The sequence below is a fragment of the Puntigrus tetrazona genome, chromosome 15 (assembly GCF_018831695.1).
Source record: "Puntigrus tetrazona isolate hp1 chromosome 15, ASM1883169v1, whole genome shotgun sequence".
In the NCBI taxonomy this organism is placed as follows: Eukaryota; Metazoa; Chordata; class Actinopteri; order Cypriniformes; family Cyprinidae; genus Puntigrus; species Puntigrus tetrazona.
Window position 1 is genome coordinate 10709131 of NC_056713.1, and position 18312 is coordinate 10727442.

Here is an 18312-nt window from a genome sequence, read left to right on the forward strand (position 1 = left end):
TCTAAAATAGCTTTTAGATGTATTTACACCGTTTATGCATTTAAACTATAGTAACAGATGCATACATATGCTTAAAGATTTGTTTTTAACATAAAATGGTGAATACTAATACTGATGAAATAATGCAAGGCATGAAAAAATGTTGAAATGTGAAATTAAAACCGCCAGCAGGTGACAGCAAGTGATAGTTCAGAAACAAAGCATTTGGTTAATTGCAAAAGCCTTTGAATTGCAAAAGCAATTATGTCTAAAATGTAAGTAACTTGTTGCTTTACTGAACTTTTATAAAATAGTTATTAAATGTGTTGCTGATATCTGCAGTAAAACTTTCTGCAAAGGCCTTCAGCAACCATTTAAGTCTCAGGTTAAATGCTAGGGTCCGCATTCATCACTTGCTGAATTTATGGACTATGCTTTGTGTTGACTTTTTTCAGTATTGGTGTCACAGATGAGGAATGTGGCACTGTATCTGTGACTAAAATGACAGATGCACCAGTTTGTACTCACAAAATGGTGGCAACAGCAGATTTTATTCACAAAATGGTGGCCACAACAACACCCCGTCATATCTCAGCTGCCATTCTTGAAACAAGTCAAGTCACAGTTGATCTTCATGAGTCATGTCAAGTCACCACTGACCATCCAAAAACACATCACTTTTAAGCTGGTCATCAAGGGACAGGTCACATCAGAGTTGATCATCCAGAGGCAAGTCACGTCTCAGATGTTCATCCAGACTCTGGTCACTTACTGTGGGTTACACCCAGGTCTTCAAGGTCAGTCTTTCAGTCTGGCTCATGAGCTCATTCCAGTCCCTTAGCCCTCAGTTTATACCGCTAAATCCAGGAGTCCCCAGAGTCCATAGCCTGCTCCAGGGCCCACTCCAGTTTACGAGTCTAGAAACGGCTCAAGTTTATGAGTTCACTCCAGAGTACACTCAAGAATTTACTTTAGTTTCTGCTTCAGTTCCTCCTGAGGTGGCAGCTTCTGTTGCAAAACCTCCCAAGGCAGCGGTGTGCAGTTCAGCTCCTCTCTGGGCAGTGGTGCCCACTTCTGAACTCTTGGTCTGTCCTGCCATGGCCAAGGAGATGGTTTCTGCTGGAATGCCCTTGTCAGTAGTGATGGGTTGTTCTAGAACAATTTGTTAATTATGAACTAATATTTAATGATAATGTAATCTTTAAGAACAAATCTTCTCAGGGAGTGATTCGTTCATTCACACATGATCAGAATTTCCCATGCCTACTTGACAGCCACCAGAGGCATATGGTGACATGCCAATCAGCTTATCAACTAAAAACACCTGCAAAGGTATCCTGAGCCTTCAAAATTGTCTCTCAGTTTGGTTCACTAGGCTACACAATCATGAAGAAGACTGCTGATCTGACAGTCATCCAGAATACAATCATTGAAAACCTTTACAAGGAGGTTAAGCCAACATTCAGAGTTCTGTATCCAAGCATGTTAACAGAAAATTGAGAGTAAGGAAAATGTGTGGAAGAAAAAGATACACAACCAACCAAGAGAATCACAGCCTTATGAGGATTGTCAAGCAAAACCGATTCAAGAATTTGAGTGAATGTCACAAAGAATGGACTGAGGCTGGGGTCAAGGCATCAAGAGCCCCCAGGAGTTGTTGGCAAGCCACTCCTGAACCGCCTGACAACGTCTGAGGCATCTTACCTGGGCTAAGGAGAAGAAGAACTGGACTGTTGTCCAATGGTCCAAAGTCCTCTTCAGATGAGAGCAAGTTTTATATTTCATTTAAAAACCAAGGTCCTAGTGTCTGGAGGAAGGATGGAGAAGCTCATAGCCCAGTTTGCATGAAGCCCAGAGTTAAGTTTTTACAGTCTGTGATGATTTGGGGTGCAATGTCATCTGTTGGTGTTGGTCCATTATTATTTTTTTCTACGCCCACTTACCAAGAAACACTTCATGCTTCCTTCTGCTGACCATATTTTTGAAGATGCTGATTTCATTTTCCAGCAGGATTTGGCACCCTCCCACACTGCCAAAAGATTGACTGGTCAGCAAACTCACCAAACCTGAACCCCATAGAGAATCTATGGAGTACTGTCAAGAGGAAAATGAGAAACAAAAGACCAAAAAATGCCACAGCCTCCATACCACCTCAGCATTGCCACAAACTGATCACCTCCGTGCCACACTGAATTGAGGCAGTAATTAAAGCAAAATGAGCCCCTACCAAGTATTGATGTACAGTGAATAACCTTTCAGAATGCCAACAATTCATTAAACTTTTTTTACTGGTCATATGATGTCACAGTGTGGTTGCAGGGAAGGAGTGCTTGACAAGAGTATAGCTTTCAACAATCTTTAATCTACTACAAGGAGCAAAATAGAGAAACAGGAGGAGTCCGGAGCAGAAGGAGATCCTTAGGACCCAGAGCACAGCTATGACCACGTTGGAGCCGACGGAGGGAGGAGTCATGGAGGAGATGGAGACGGAGAACCGAAGAGCCAGGGTGACGCCAAGGAGCAGGAGGGCCTAGGCGATGCCAATGGTACCCACAACCAATGCGGAGACAGGGGAAGAAGGAGCCTGAAAGAGCCGGAGGGATGGAGGGACGAGGCGAAGCTGAAGTAGAAGAATCCTGAGGCGATAGATGGTCGACGACAGACCAAGGCAGAGCCGGAGGGACGATGGAGCCTGAAGAAGCTGATGGACTGATGTGGCACGGTGATGAGGAGGGAGCTAGGAGCCAAGGGGGAGCTTACAGATCTACGGGCCGAAGTGGTGTGCTGAGGGTGAACGTAGGGTCTGCTAGGAGACATTTGCGGATACTGGAAAGGGGGGGAAGGTGAGAAAACTAATGCCTCAATCACTGGAAGGGGCGCTGGAGGCGTGATCACTGGAGAAGATCCCTGGCGAGCAGTCTCAGGAGGGCGCCCTTGGGGAGCGGGCACTGAAGTACGCTTTGGCTGCACGGACTCTGGAAGGCGCCCTTGGGGAACGGTCACTCGAGGGCACACTGCCATCACTGGAGGGAGCGCTAGAGGTGAGATCACTGGAGGGAGCCCTTGGGGAACAGTCTCTGGTGGGTGCCCTTGGGAAATGGGCTCAGGACGCCTGGATGAAACCGGCAGGGTTTCTGGATGGCTGGACAGAACCGGCGGGGTTTCAGGATGGCTGGATGAACAGGCGGGGTTTCAGGATGGCTGGACTGAACCAGTGGAAACTCAGGATGGCTGGACAGGACCAGCGGAGACTCTCAATAGAGGGAAGGGTTAAGGTCCATCTCCAAATCCTCATTCCAGTCAATCAAATCCTCTTGAAGATCCAGCAGCCCCAGATGGATAATCAATTCACTCTCAGCCTTGGTGCAGTGGGCGGGGCTCCACTCTGTGCTCTCAGTGTGCATTCTCCACCGTGGCGTGCTCTGTTGCTGGTTCACACACCTGGTCTGACATTATTTGCACGGGTTGCTTGGTGATCTTCAACTCTGTCGCTCTATGAGGTGATGGCTCATTGGTCGCAACAAACTGAAAATCTGTGATCCGTGGGCTCAGGCTGTTGCTCTGCATCACGGTGAGATGCTGGGCTGGGTTCTGGATCCAGAGTGGGGCTGGTGTCATCGTCCACAGGCTGAACAGTCACAAGCAAATTACATGACACCAGCACCAGATGTAAGCGCCTATGCTCTCTCGAGGACCATTCCCAGACAGCTTCGCTCGAGTGGAGGTGATAAGTCCATGAAAATGATTTGTGTTCGGGTAACAGTCGTTGGCAAGGGCTGGTCTTCTGTCAGTGTGATTGCAGGGTTTGAGCACTCGACAAGAGTATATAGCTTTCAACTACCTTTAATCTACTACAAAGAGCAAAATAAACATACAGGCATCCAGGTAGGCAGGTAGACTGCAACCACACACGTAAATTGAGGTTTCTAAAGAGACTACAGAAGACGCTACAAAAGACGAGACTGGGCGACCTGACATCAAACAAACAGGAAGTTATAAAGCTGAAAGTAAATTACATAATTAACTGAACACACCTCAACATAATGGCACAATCAACTGAGGACAGAAAGTAAGTCACACAGAGCACATGGGACATGAAAACAACAACAAACAGCCCTAGAATGTGACATATTTTTTTTGTTCAATGTGAGCCTAAAACATCACAATTAAAAGGACCAAAAACTGTGTGCGTTGAATTTACTTATTAGACAAGTTTCACTATTTCAGTAGAATTACTGAAATAAATTAACTTTTCTATGATATTCTAATTTACTGAGATGCACCTATACTATGCTCACTGAGCATTGGGTTGTTAAAAAAATTGTCTTGCTGGCAACCATTCAGCTGTGTAATGTTTTTTACCTTCTTGCCACATGTGTATTATGGTTTTGGTTTACCTTTGCTGCATTTCAATCTTCCATAGAGTCTGTGAGTGTTTTGTGACAGTGGTGGAGTGGGTATTCTGTTCACCCAAATTGTCCACTACAGAATGCAGTGAGAGTTCCCACTTGAAGGGAAACATCTCAGGCAATGCATGAAACATGATTCCCTGAGAGGGGTAATGACACACTGTATCCCTCTGCCATACCTGTGGCCTGCCTTTTTCAAATCGTTTTACGATCATCACTATAACCATTTTCTCAATATTTATGGCATTTTCTTTTAAAACACTTCACACAGTGAACACAATGTAATCTCTGTAGGCTAAATTTGTAGAAAATATTTTTTTTTCACCACCACTCACCACCCACCACCAATACTATGAAAGCTTATTTGCCTATAAGCTAATTTGCACATATATGAATATGAATAAGAAAGTAATAAAAAAATATGCAATACTACTAGAATCAGATGTAGTGGCATACCTACTCAGGAGTGAGGTTTTTTTTACCTTCTACAAAATCATGTACTGTAATGTACAATGTACTGCAGTGAATTCTATGTAAAGACATTTTTATCAAGAAAACATTGTATAATGTTACCTGCTGTTGTGTTTCTCAATGTCATTGTTTCATGTGTGGCAAAGTGTATTTGTAGTGTTTTGAGAGAGACATGCTTTGGTAGCTTTAGTGCATTTAGGATGTTAAATTAACCGGTGAAGTTGAAACATAATCAGAGTCTCAGTCTCTTTTTATTACAAATTTGATGGCAAAATATACCACCTATAACTACCACCTGATACACTATACAGCATGTGAATATTTTAAACAGTGACTTGACATCAGCTTAATGAAAACAATGTGCATTGTTTCTATTATTATTTATTATCATACATGTTGTCAAACTCTAGTTTATTTGATAGATATTTTTTAAACACATTTTAAATATACTTAATAAACATCAAATATATTGTCATGCATAGTATACTCAATGTGAGCCAATATATAACAATTTTATTTGATTAAAATGATTGCTACATACACTACATGCACTACATATTTTGAGGTTTAATTTTATGGTAATGCTTACTACACCTCTAAATGATTGCCTTCTCTTATTTTGTGCTTATTACAAACCAAAATGCCACAAAAAGCATAATATTTAAGAGCATTATAAAACTTTTTGTCCCGTAACCCGTAAACTAAGGGACTCAGACAACGAGGCAAGATCAAAAACAAAATGAAATTTGAATATCTTACATTCACAAATAGCATAAAATCTAATTTCCATAAAGGCATTTCTATATAAGGGGTTATAAGCTGCATCATAGACAGAAGAAGCTGAACACCATGGAGAATAACAGTTTTGAGACCCTTATTTGTGGATTTCTTCCTCTCAGAGGAGGCCGATTTGGCTGCCAACATAATCTTGAAGTAAGTAGACACAATAATACACAACATCATGATGAGTAATAGCTGCAGACTTGTCGCTCTCATGTCTGCCAGCCATTTTACCTGTAACATGACCTCCACACTACACACAACATATTGGTGAAAGACACCAGGAGGGATATAAATAAAAGAGGCTATTAAAACAAACAATGGAATAACAAAACTTACACTCCAAATGACAAGAAGCACAATGAAGGTGTTTTTAGGGGTGGAGATGCTGGAATGTCTTAAAGGCATACATATGGCTACATAGCGCTCCAAACACATGGCTACAAGAGTCATTGGTGAGCAAACATAGAGCAAAAACATAAGCGTGCAGAAGATATAACAAGGAATTATAGGCACAGGGAACTGGTAAAATGCCCCCATGAGGGTTAAATCAGTCATCAGCATAAGAGCAGAGTCAACAAAAAGAGTCTGAGCAAACAGAATGTAGCGTGTTTCCCTGAAGGTCTCTTTCTTCAGAAAGGTGAAAATCATCAGTCCATTCACATAGAGAAGAATACCCACCAGTACTTGCACCACCAAAGGTTTCTCATTAATTGCTTTCAAATTAAATGTGCTGCTCAAATTGCTGTTTCCAGTTATGTTCATCTTGACAGCAAAAATAAGCCATAAAAAACCTCACGAAGTCAGAAGGTGTAGGTTGTGATGCACCACAAGGCAAATGGAGTGAACTAACTCTCCTCCCTTTGTGCTGTTTTATAGCGCTTTAGGTGGGTTGGGCCTTATTTTGTTGAAAGATCTGCACACTAATTTATTCATTTGGGATTAATCTGACACAAAACAAACAAAATATTTGATTTTATTGTGTGTGATAATATTGGGTGTAGGTGTTTTTTTAAGGCCTGAACTATCAGCACCTTTTTACAAGGTGGTCTACGGCTTATACTAAACCTGTTTCATTTAATTAAGGGGTATTATTTTTGCATGCTATGAGGAGATGATATGAATGGATAGTGGACTAAAGAAGAGTTATTTTGATATCCAACACATTACCAGTTACATTGTGTAATAATTCTGTCATACAGTCTAGTTTTATATACTGTGACACAAAAGAAAAAACAAACTTATTGTAAAAGTCAGACATTAAAACTAGCCATGTTTTTCTCAGCCTTTTGCATGGGCTAAATGTCTTTACAAAAGGCATGCTAACCAGATCCCCAACTACCTCAACTGGCTCCTTTCAACACACGCAGAGCCTCTGCTGGATGACCGAGCCTCACAACCTGTCCTTCAGGGGTAGCTCAGACACCATTCAGATAAAATTTATTTTATCTGCTTGTACCCAAAATTTCATTCTTTCAATCATAAAGCAAAGCTCATTACCATAGGTAAGTTAATAGGTAAGGTAATTTGGTAATTTGAGAACATCCCCTTTAGGCTTAGCTCTGTCTTCAACACAATGAAAACTTTCATGCCCCCTCCTTGCTAATGTAAAAACATGGTTTAGTGTTCCACAGAACACACATTGTTCTTCCTCCAGATGAGTTTCGACTTGTGGTCGGATTCTCCTTTCCTGTACTCTGGCATAGGATTTTCCAATCAGGTTTTATATTCCTCTATAATTAGAACACATTCTCTATTCCTCTTTTTTTTGTGAATCTTATCCACCCGTGGTGCCTTGCCGCTTTGTAGCTTTTTCACAACCTCAGTGACTTCCACCAAGGAAATTTACCAGAGTCATCCAACCCTGCCCTAACATGTAAGGGCATGTCCTCTGATTTAAGGAGATCCTCAAAAATTCTTTCCATCTCCAGACTACATCCAAGGCAAGGTCAACAAGTTTTTGCACCCCAGACCATGTAGCCGGCCAAAGACCCATAAGCCAACTACACTTGAGATGCTTCTTTCTTCATACGGCCCTGCTCACCACCTGTAAGTCCTCAGCCTCCACTGGCAGTATGAAAAAGGTTTTCTGAAAGTGGGAGTTGAAATTATTTCAGACAAGATCCTCTGAGTTGTATTCAAAGAGTTCTATTTATCTCCAGTGCAGATGGTAGTAAGAACCACCTGTTTTATCCGGATTGTGTGGCATAGCTCATGCCTTCAGGCTGAAAGCTCACATCACCCCTCATCCAGTGCCAGATGCAAACAAGTTTACAAGCTTTGAGGGTGCAGCAGAAGCAGAACTGGTGTTGGAGCCCCCAAAGGAGTATTCTTTGCCACATACCTGGTGTGCACACAGAATAATGGAATCACCTCATCATTAATCAAGACTGCATGGCCAGAGAGTTGAGCTCTATGTTCCTGCTGCAGACTTATCAGACCATCTGTTGTGCCGACAGGAGAAAATGATGCTGTGATGTCCAGTATGTGCAGGCAGAGGTGGGGATTCCCTGGGTAATGATGAGGATCCTCGCTACCTACCTTGAACAGTGGCACACATGTGCACCAACACAGTGGATTCTTTGCTCGATTCAGTGGGGTTATCTGCTGCATTTCTTTTGCTCCCCTGTTTGACAGGGTAGTTGTAACCACTGTATTGGAAGGGGGTACTCTGGTGCTGAAAGATGAAATCCACACTCTCCTCAGTAAAGTGGCATTTTGGGTGGTTCTACGGGTAAGTATGGAAGAGGGGTTTTACAGTCGTTACTTCCTCCTTTCAAAGAAAAGTGGAGGCTTACGACCTATCCAGCAACTGAACAGGCACTTCAGGGATTTTAAGTTCAGGAAGCTCACTGTGCACCACCTTTTATGTGCCCAGGCTCCTTGGGATTGGTTCACTTCAGTGGAATTGACCAATGCATATTTTCATATAACAATTCACCTAAAGGCACAGAGCAAATCTGAGATTCTCCTTCAAGTGAACTGCATACACGTTTAAAGTTCTACTGTTTGGCTATCCCTAGTGTCACATATCATTCGCAAAGTGTTGGATCCGTTTCAACATTAGGGCATGATAGTGTTGGCCTATTTAGATGACATTCTTCTGGCCATGGACAGCAGGGACCAGGCAATGTTGCAGACACAAGTGCTCTGGGATCTTTGTTGAATCTCAAAAAGAACTCTAAGTCAGCGGATTTAATTTTTCAGTTTAGTTATTTCTTGGGAAACCCTGCTTTATTGTAGGAGGGGTTTGTGCTCACTGCAGCAGTCTCAGATGAAATCCATGGGGTAGGTGATTGTTCCCTTAGATTTAGCTTGGTGACTTTGTCGGGCATATATATATGTCCCATAGTCATGTGTTGCACAGAGTAAACTGACTGAACGGAGATACTGAGTTAAGCATATGTAGCAAATTAGCTCAAAACGGAATCATTTAAGATTTTATAGGTTTTATAGTGATACAAGCCATACATTCACACTTCATTGGATGTTAAAATCCAGAATATAGTGAAAACACTATTAATTAGCAAAGTAACAAGATTTTCATGACAACAGATGCAACACAATACTGTCAATATTTTTATGCCGGCTAGAGGGCTCTTAACCTAAAAACATAAATATAGGTTGCATAAGGTACTTGCACAAATTGCCTATAGGGTCGTTTTTTGTTGGAGTACAGTCTGATAACTATGTTTCCAGAAGGAGGGAAACAAGGTTCAACACCTCTGAACTCTGCACAGTCGGGGGTTGGTGAAGAGCTGGACTGAACAAAGAGAAAGATGCATGTGACCTCATTTATATGCTGTGGGCAGGTAGCCTCACCAACATCATCATGCGCCATTGGCCTTTCAGGCATGCATAGAAGTGTCTTCAGCAGATGGAGCAATGAGTTGTACCTTGTTTGTCTCCTTTTAACAGTAGTTATGTTATATGCATAACTGTACGTTTGCCTAGGGAGATCAAACTAGCAGCTTATAAACTGTTAACATCAACCCTTTGCAACTTGCACGCATGTAGAGGTAAGGTAAGTACTTGTATCATTGCATTGCATTGGTGGTTAAAATGACACCAAAAGGACAGTAGTTCAGTCTGTTGTCATGAAGTCTAGATTAAAATAGATCAGAGAAATTTACTAAAATATAATGTCCTCATATGATGGTCTTAAGAAGTTAATTCCACATTTAAAGTTTTTTTTTTTTTTTATAATTTTAACTTCAAATATGAATGTTTAACATTTTATGCCTTTATTTCAGCACTGCCACTAAATGCCACTTCAGATGAAGCTTCTGTATTTCCTCTTCATTCAAAGATGAATGGTTTGGATGCTGATTTATTTTGCTTGGTAACAGCCCAAATGTCTTATTACTCTAAATAACTGATTCTTTTAATTAAAAACAACAGTTTGAGATTTAAAGGCCTATCCCGGGGTGCCAAACTCAGTCCTGCAGAGTTTAGCTCCAACCCCGCTCAAACACCTTTACTTTTACCTTAGTAGAATATTCAGTCCATATACTCATCTGCCGACACAATTCCAACCCCCATCTAAGAGTCTGGTTCCACGAGATTAACTTTAATTAAGATGTGACTTGTGATTTGCTGTCGTCAATAAGCTTAAAGCGCATCGTATTACATTTACTTTACAGTATGTTTTGTTTTATCAGATATGGTTTTGCCTTTGTCAGTTTGCTTAAATTTTATTGCTTGAATGTTTCCTCTCTGACCGTTTTCTGCATGAGAGATAAATCATACATCGTAAAAGACTGCTTGAAGAGTCCACCAGTCAGTTGATGTCCGTCTATTTATTCCACAACACAGACAGCACCAGCTACACATACTCCATGTGCCCGTGCTACTACAAACTGATTTGGAACATTGGCTTTATTTCTTTCAGTATACACGTGTTAAAATTTTGCAAACCATAATCTACTTTAAGTAGTTACAAGTTTCGATTCACCTCATTATGAATCCACAGGGAATTGTTTTGCATCATTTGATCATTGTTGTGTCATAGTACATAAATTTTTTACGCTGTTTATATGCATTATACATGTCTACAAAATCCAATATTTCACACCCCCTCTAAAACTTAATAATTGTTGTTTGCAGGATATTAACATATGGATGACTATGGATTTCTTAAAACTTAATACTAGCAAAACTATAGTCCTTCTTGTTGAGTCCATTTCTGCTTTATCTAATTATCTAAATGTCTGCTTATTGTTGATTACGTTCTTCTGGTGTTAGAGACTTCGTTTGTGCAGCACCTAAATTATAGATTTGTTTTTTTTACCATTCATATCACCTGCAGGACTCTATTTCCCAGATTAAAACGTATTTGTTTGGTAAAGTGTCCCCGAGTGCCTGAAAAGAAGCCTGTATATAACAATTTGTTTGGTTTTTACCTGCTTTCAATAACTTATCAATACACTGTTTAACTGAAGTGCTGCTAAAAACAGTTGGTAAAAACTGGTCTCATAGGATTACCGAACACCTTCCACTGATATTGGCATACTTTGTGTCAGAGTGCCTGTCTTGCGTGTCTAAAGGCTATTTATTTTTTTTAACTTGTGGATCGGTGCTGATTCAAGCCATGAAATTCAGCAGACATTTCAGACCGATTGGGTGAAGTAGTTCAAAGATTTCTTCGCAAACATCACAACAAGTGAAACTCAGTCTTTCGGGACTAACGTTTGTAAGCAGTTTTTTTTTAACTGTAGTCCTGATTACGGGTCATTACAACATGTCATTTGTTCACTCTTTCCCTTGTTAACAGTTGGCAGTTAGCTAATGCCTCGGTCACCCTGCTTGCTTTCCAAACAAACAGGCTTATTACCAATTAAAAGGCTAAATAGAGGGTCTGTTTTAATAATTAATGACAATGTTAATTACTTTCATCAAACCTAATGAGCCACCAAGGCTTTAAAGCCTTCCAAAGGTAAACAGCTAAATGAATCACTTGGGATGAGGTTAGACTTTGATTGGCAGATTATCTAATAAAGACTTTGTAGAGTTGTTGCTCTCAAAAGAACTCGATGTGTTTATGAAGTCACTTGAAAAACGGTGTTTGTAGAGTCTAACTGTTCTAGTATGCTTATAAACATTAGATGTCTCCTTATGTGGCTTACCAGATATGATCGTGATTTACAACAATATAATATTTGGATTACAATAAACAGTATTGACACTCATGAAAACCAATAACTGGTATAATAATTGGTAGTAGACAGAGAAGCTGTCAGCGGGGATACAAGTATGGAAAAAGCTACTGGAACCCATTGGAAATAGTGAAAATGTTTCTCAAAACATTTAGCAATGAATTCATTTTCTTTTCTTTCGTTATTTTGAGCACGCCACGAGTATGCAAACGTCCATTAAAAAGATTTGCTTAATCAACTTCTGATGTCAAATACTATGTCATGTAAGCAATTAATATTCATAATTGTTATATTAATAGTTATAATTAATATGTAAATGCAAACACATGCATGTACATATTTAAGAAACTATGTTGTTTATATATGTAATATATTTATGTTTAATATAAAATATAAGAATAGAAATATACAAATGCATGTAAATATTTTCAAAAGATATACTGTATGTATTTATATATACATAATAAATATGACAGTACATATACCTATATAAACAAACACTTATTTTGGATTTATTTCGTTGGCTATTATACACTGAACCACGTCAATAATTACAAATTACAAGTAACACGCTGATGTCTTTGTTGTATTATTTGTTTTATTTCTATGATTTTTCAAGTCTATTTAAAAGTAGTTTACATTTAGGTCTTGGGAAACGATGCTGATCCATTTCATTTATTTACCATCTTTCAAATATGTTTATTTGAATAAACAATCTATTGAGGATTTGCTATAAAAGGGTTTAGACTATAATTCACTTCTAGGTTCTATACCTTTGTATTATGGACTAATGTAACTGGAAAAATAAAGGCAATGATGAAACTTCATGAAAAATAAATCAACAGTATGGGTTTTAGTACACCAAGTTGTCACTAGAGGGCGTGCTCACCAAATAGAATTGCAGAGGCCCTTAAAGCCAACATTCCTGTACTATTAATGAAACAAAAATCATCATATTCCCCGCCCCATCCCTTGCTAAAAATGGAACAGATCTCACGCGGAAAGCGACTAACGGTGAAGAAATACTCTCAGTCTCACGACATTTCTGTTACAAGTTTATTTTAGAACACTGACGTATACAGAGATGTGTCTGAACCCACATAGAGAAGGGAAAAGGAATCTACACCTCTATCTGCAGCATCAAAATCACCACACAGTGCTTCAAAACAGCATCTCTATGCTGAAACAAAGAGAAAAAACAAAAACCCTACAAGGCTATAATACAAAATTTATGCACAAAACAAAGTAACAATAATTGGGCACCTTTTAAAAGTTACACAAAGAACTGGTGCTGAGGTAGACAATACAATAAAGTAAAACACGACAAATGTAAAACCATTTCGACACCAAGAACGCGGTCTTGTCGCTAGAACAAGGCAAATGGAGCGAAAATGGTCGTTTGGTCCCACGTGGAGCCTCAGTCCGAGTTTTCATTTGTGTAACGATGGCACAAACATGGGCGCACTGAGTGACATGGCTACTTCCTGTCTGAAAGCAAAGTAAAACACAGTGATACAGCGGCAGGGATGCCAGGTTTTTCACTTAAATGCTGACCTGTAGATTTATTGCTCGTGGCGACCAAAACAAAAAGGGCTTACGGAACTAAACGCAGCGTCCGTAACGACAAAGAAAGTGTAGGTGTTTATCCTAAAATCGGTATCGGCGATGTTCCGCGAGTAAAGTGAAGGCATCCCTGATTGCCTAAGAGCACAGTTCATATCAAGGTGACTTTGCATAAAGACACAAATACAGGGCAGATGACGTATCAAATCATTTACAGGGTGTCTGTCAAGAGCACCTCTTTGTTGCTAACCGGTGCATGTATTTAACACTGAAGAAGTCGACCACATTGACTCACACTGCACACACAAGGACCAGTACAGACCGTATAGGTGACTCTAATCTTACAGTGAGCGGTGAACACGATACAAACACACAGATACAGCTTTACTTTTCTCGTCTCGCAGGTCGCTTGTGCTCCTTGACCTACAGCTCTTGGCATTAGTTCACTCACAGTCATTTTATACTCAAGATGTGGAATCATCATCATACGAACTGACACCCAGCAGCAATGACTACAATATGTTTTTACAAACATCTACTACTTGTATATGTTTAACATTGTAAAATAAGCACAAGAAAACAGTTTTTTTTCCACGCAAATCAAGAACAAGCACAAATGCAAAAGATACCATAAAAATATTCGCCTCACTCAAAATGAAAAAAAAAAACAAGGAACAGGGGTCGCACAATACCCCGTACAAAAATACAACATATTCCCTTATCAAAGTGCCGCGTTTGGCTCTTGTCGAGAGATTTATTTTCACAGAAAATCACCTATTGGTTTTTTTTTTTTTGTTTTCTCTAGCGAACTTTTTCCACGTAACTGCACGCATCAGTACCGCATCTCTGATGACTTACCGCTTTAATAATTTTCACATAAAAACATCATTTTTATTCACATTGTTTCAAGTTTATCCCCTCAAGTATCTAATAACTAAACATTTTCTCAACGCTATTCTAAAATCATCTAGAACGTATGCATCTACCCTTTCAGACTTGAACGCGTTTCATCGTAAGGAGTGTAAAATATAACGACGGACGAACCGGGCTGTTGGTTTTTTCGTTCTTTTTTTTTCTCTAGTGAATGGAAACATGAAAGTGGATGTGAATGAAACAGCAAAACAAGCAAAACAAAAGTGTGCTTTTGCTTTAGTGCAAAACTGAGAGCAGAGTAGAGGTAGCCCTGAAACAGATGGCCGAGAGGCTGATATGCACACTGCTACTATGCTGAACACTAAAATACCACTGAACAATACACAGACCCACACGGAATCAGCATTTAAGATGTGGTCGCATTAGCAGATTTCAGAATCGTTTCATAAGCAAAAAATGGTCCATTGTCAATACCATAGTTATGGGTGAATTTTATATGAATGCGCGTGTTATTTATATGAAAACGTACGGTTTTAAGAGAACAGACGTAAGGATGAAGGTCTATAGAATGTTCGTCCAATCGCATCGCTCAGTCCGAGGACTCGTCAGGTGAAGCGTAACTCTTTTTACGAGGTGGCGATTTCATATGAATGCGTACGGTGCCATTCGTATGAAATTGCGTGATTTTTATTCAAAAAAAGAAGAATTTGAAACTGTTGCGAAATCTGTTAAAATGGAGATCTTTCGTCCTTCTGTAAAATTGCTGATCGAATTGATTCGCATTGAAAAGAAAGGATTTCCAACCTTATCTGATGAGAAAACGTAACTATTTTAGGTGATTTCGTACGAAAATGCGATTTAAAAACCCCCGCAAATTTGAACCTGCAGCGAAATCTGAAAAAATTGAACTCTTTCACTCTTGAGTAAAATTTCTGAACATGCTGATTCCTATAGAAAAGACTGGATTTCCCACCTAACAGTTTTATGATTAGGTGATTTTGTGTGAATTCCTACAATTAGATTTATGCAGAAATGGACGATTTTTAGAAAAATGCATTAAATGCACCCTTAACTTAACCGTCAATGGTATACAAAAAGTATAAATGAAATTGTACAATTGATCACCAATTGCCAAAATATAAAATAGTTACGTATTAGTTGGTATACAAAAAGGAAATGTGACCACACCTTTACCGTCTTTTTAGTAATGCAGAATACATTTAAACACAGTTAAATGCAAAGAACTACAATCATATTGATAAATAAAACATATGCCAATTATCCAAAACGTAAGCACACACAGGGCCGCATATTGAACGTCGCAAACAACATCCGAATTTTCTCTTAAATTTCTCTGGGATTCTGTGAGGGCCTGAAGATGTGGCATTCTACATGCATCGTACAGCTTTTAAACAAAGCTCAGCAGGAAATGAGAGACAAAGACTGGTACAAAAATAAATCTAGCATGTGAGGTAACAAAATTAGGCAATTCAAGTAAAACGTTCGAACAGAGATGACAGAACACAAACTACGACGGCGAGCTAACTACAGTTATCCTCAGCAGAAGACCGCAGAGACGTATACTGCATTGTGGTTTTTAAATGTAAAAAATAATCTCTTTTTAATTCAGAAATTGATTCATGGGTACGATATGAACATGTCATTCGGGTAAAATGCCTGTAGATGCAAAACTGCGATTTCGCCACGTTAACATGGGAACATAAAAAAAAAAAAGAAATCAACTGACATGCTTCATTATTTGGTGTGAAAGTGACTGAAATGAAAGCAGATCAAAGAGATTCACCTCTCTGGCTTCGTCTGAATGCACTGAACGCAGAAATGGTGCTGAAAACAACAAAAAAAAACGGGCCTCTGAAACTCTGAAAGTGCACAGTGTAGTTATTTAAGGTTGAATAAATGTCCCTGAACATCCACTACAGTTGCTTGGCAGCACAATTTGGATGTACCACTGAGAAAAGCTGTTTTGTTAAGCACTTTATTACGCTTTAAAGAAAATGACTAATGGGTCCAACCCTGTGCATTTCCTTGCATGTATTTATAAAAAAAACATGAAAATTGAGGACTAGAGAGCCTAATAATGAACTTAAGGGAGCAATTTGCTAAAAAAGGGCATAATTTCGTTCGCTAATGTGTTTAGCTCTTCTATTTCATCGTGTGTGTGTGAGTTCTCAGCTTTGGTCCACGTTTTTTATTTGACTCAGAATAGCTCCATTAAGACCCCCACGAAATCAAAATAGCAGGCTTCGTGTCCACTTGTGTTAGCTTTTAGGTTGCTAGCGTATTCTGAACGTCGAATTTTAGCGGATATGCATTTAAAACGACGGCTGCGATGAAACTAAAGCCTACTGGATGATCCCTATGACAGATTTCACGGGGTCTCGAAAATCTATGGCTCATGTACTGTCCACGGAGAAAAAAAGTGATGGGAATCCTTATTTGAGCAAAACATTACAAGTATGATCATGCAGTGAATTTCTCCAATCGACAGGGTGGAATGCAGAAAAATGGATCATCGTCATAGGGGTGGACTGTACTAACACTTTCTCCAAATTCACATCCCTTTATCACGTATAACATTTCCGTTTCATAAACATTTGTGAGTGCAGTTACATCCTAAAAATGTGCACGAATGCATGTCACAAACGAAAGGTCAAAAAAAAAATATCCACGTCACATTTCGTCACTTTGACCACGCCCCCTCACCGTCTTCGTCCCTGGACCAAAAGCAAACTTTCAGGTGAATTGTCCTCGGGCGCATCCTGCCACTTTCTCGTTGGGTTTCGTCGGGCCGTCTCACACGTAGCAGAGGTACAGGTAGGTCTTCTCTATCCTCCAGTCTGGGGGCACGTCCTCGGGCTTGTGGGCCTTCATGTGCTTCTGCATGGACGAGAGGCTGGGGCAGTACTCCTGGCAGATGGTGCACTGGTAGGGCGAAGCGCCGTTGTGGGTACGCAGGTGTTTGATCATGGCGGAGTAGTCCCGAGAGCGCTGGTGGCACAGCTTGCACTCAAACGGCTTCTCACCTGTGCAGAACAAGTACAGAACATTTCAAACTAGCAATAACGTGAAAATGACAGAAACAGCTGTGTTGATTAAAGACAGCATGAAATGGGAATCACAGCTTATTCTTATGCCAGGGTAATTATTTTTGAACTAGAAGTAAAACCAAAAACCAAAAAATGACGTTCGTTTCTTACAATAAAATAAAAATTAAATGTAAAAAAAAAAATTGTAATTGGAAAATAAATATTACAAATGACAGCAAGTTATGTTTAGTTTAACCAAAATAATTTTAAATATAAAATAATAACTATACAAATAAGATTCAAAACTAATAAAATTCAAACTAATACAGAAATGAAACTATATAATAGTTTAACTATATAACATATAACTATATAACAATCATACTGAAATAAAAAAAACCTAAATACTAATAACTATATATAAAATAAAAGTAGTGAATGATGAAAAAATTGTAAAACTGAAGATATACAAATAAAATCTAATTCAAAATACAACCAATAAAGTCTATTACATTCACAATAAAAACAAATGTAAATCCATATCTGTAATGTATATCCTTGATACTGAAATAATACAGATTTCTGAATATGTAAATAAAAAATTCAATTTCATTAAATTCTTGAAAAGAAAAACTATAAGGCAATTTCCTTTATGTACCATTTCTTAGAAAATTAATAAATAAAATATAAAAAAATAAAAATATATTTTTTTAAATGAATTAAAAGCAAAAAATAAATAAATGAAAAAAATAATGAATTAAAAAAAAAAAAAAAAAAATATATATATATATATATATATATATATATATATATATATATATATATATATATATATATATATATACACACACACAGTATATAGCAACAGGTCCAAGATTTCCCAAACTGTCTCTGTTGAGGTGGAGTTAAGCTGCCACCTGCTGTCCAGGACGAGAACGACAGATGTGTAGAGCCGTGGGTGTGCAGCCTGCCACTGAGCACAGCAAACCGAGTATCGATCCTCCATTGACAGCAAGTGTAAATGTCAGTGATTCT

At 39.0% G+C, this 18312-nt stretch overlaps 2 protein-coding genes across 5 annotated transcripts in view; both read right to left on the bottom strand.

Annotated features, from left to right (window-relative positions):
- Positions 1 to 3487: 3487 nt before the first annotated feature.
- On the bottom strand, positions 3488 to 14368 carry LOC122358615 (odorant receptor 131-2-like). Its single transcript, XM_043258496.1, is given in 4 exon segments — positions 3488 to 3607; positions 5401 to 5468; positions 5471 to 6404; positions 14354 to 14368. Coding segments are annotated over 4 exon segments (1137 nt in total).
- The window catches only part of zbtb16b (zinc finger and BTB domain containing 16b), a 50172-nt gene continuing 44696 nt past the window's right edge, over positions 12837 to 18312 (bottom strand). For all 4 annotated transcript variants that reach the window (XM_043259261.1, XM_043259259.1, XM_043259258.1 and 1 more), the window contains one exon: positions 12837 to 17274. In XM_043259261.1, coding sequence (XP_043115196.1) covers positions 17045 to 17274 — 230 coding nt within the window. In that variant the 3' untranslated portion in view covers positions 12837 to 17044. The remainder of the gene's footprint in view (positions 17275 to 18312) is intronic.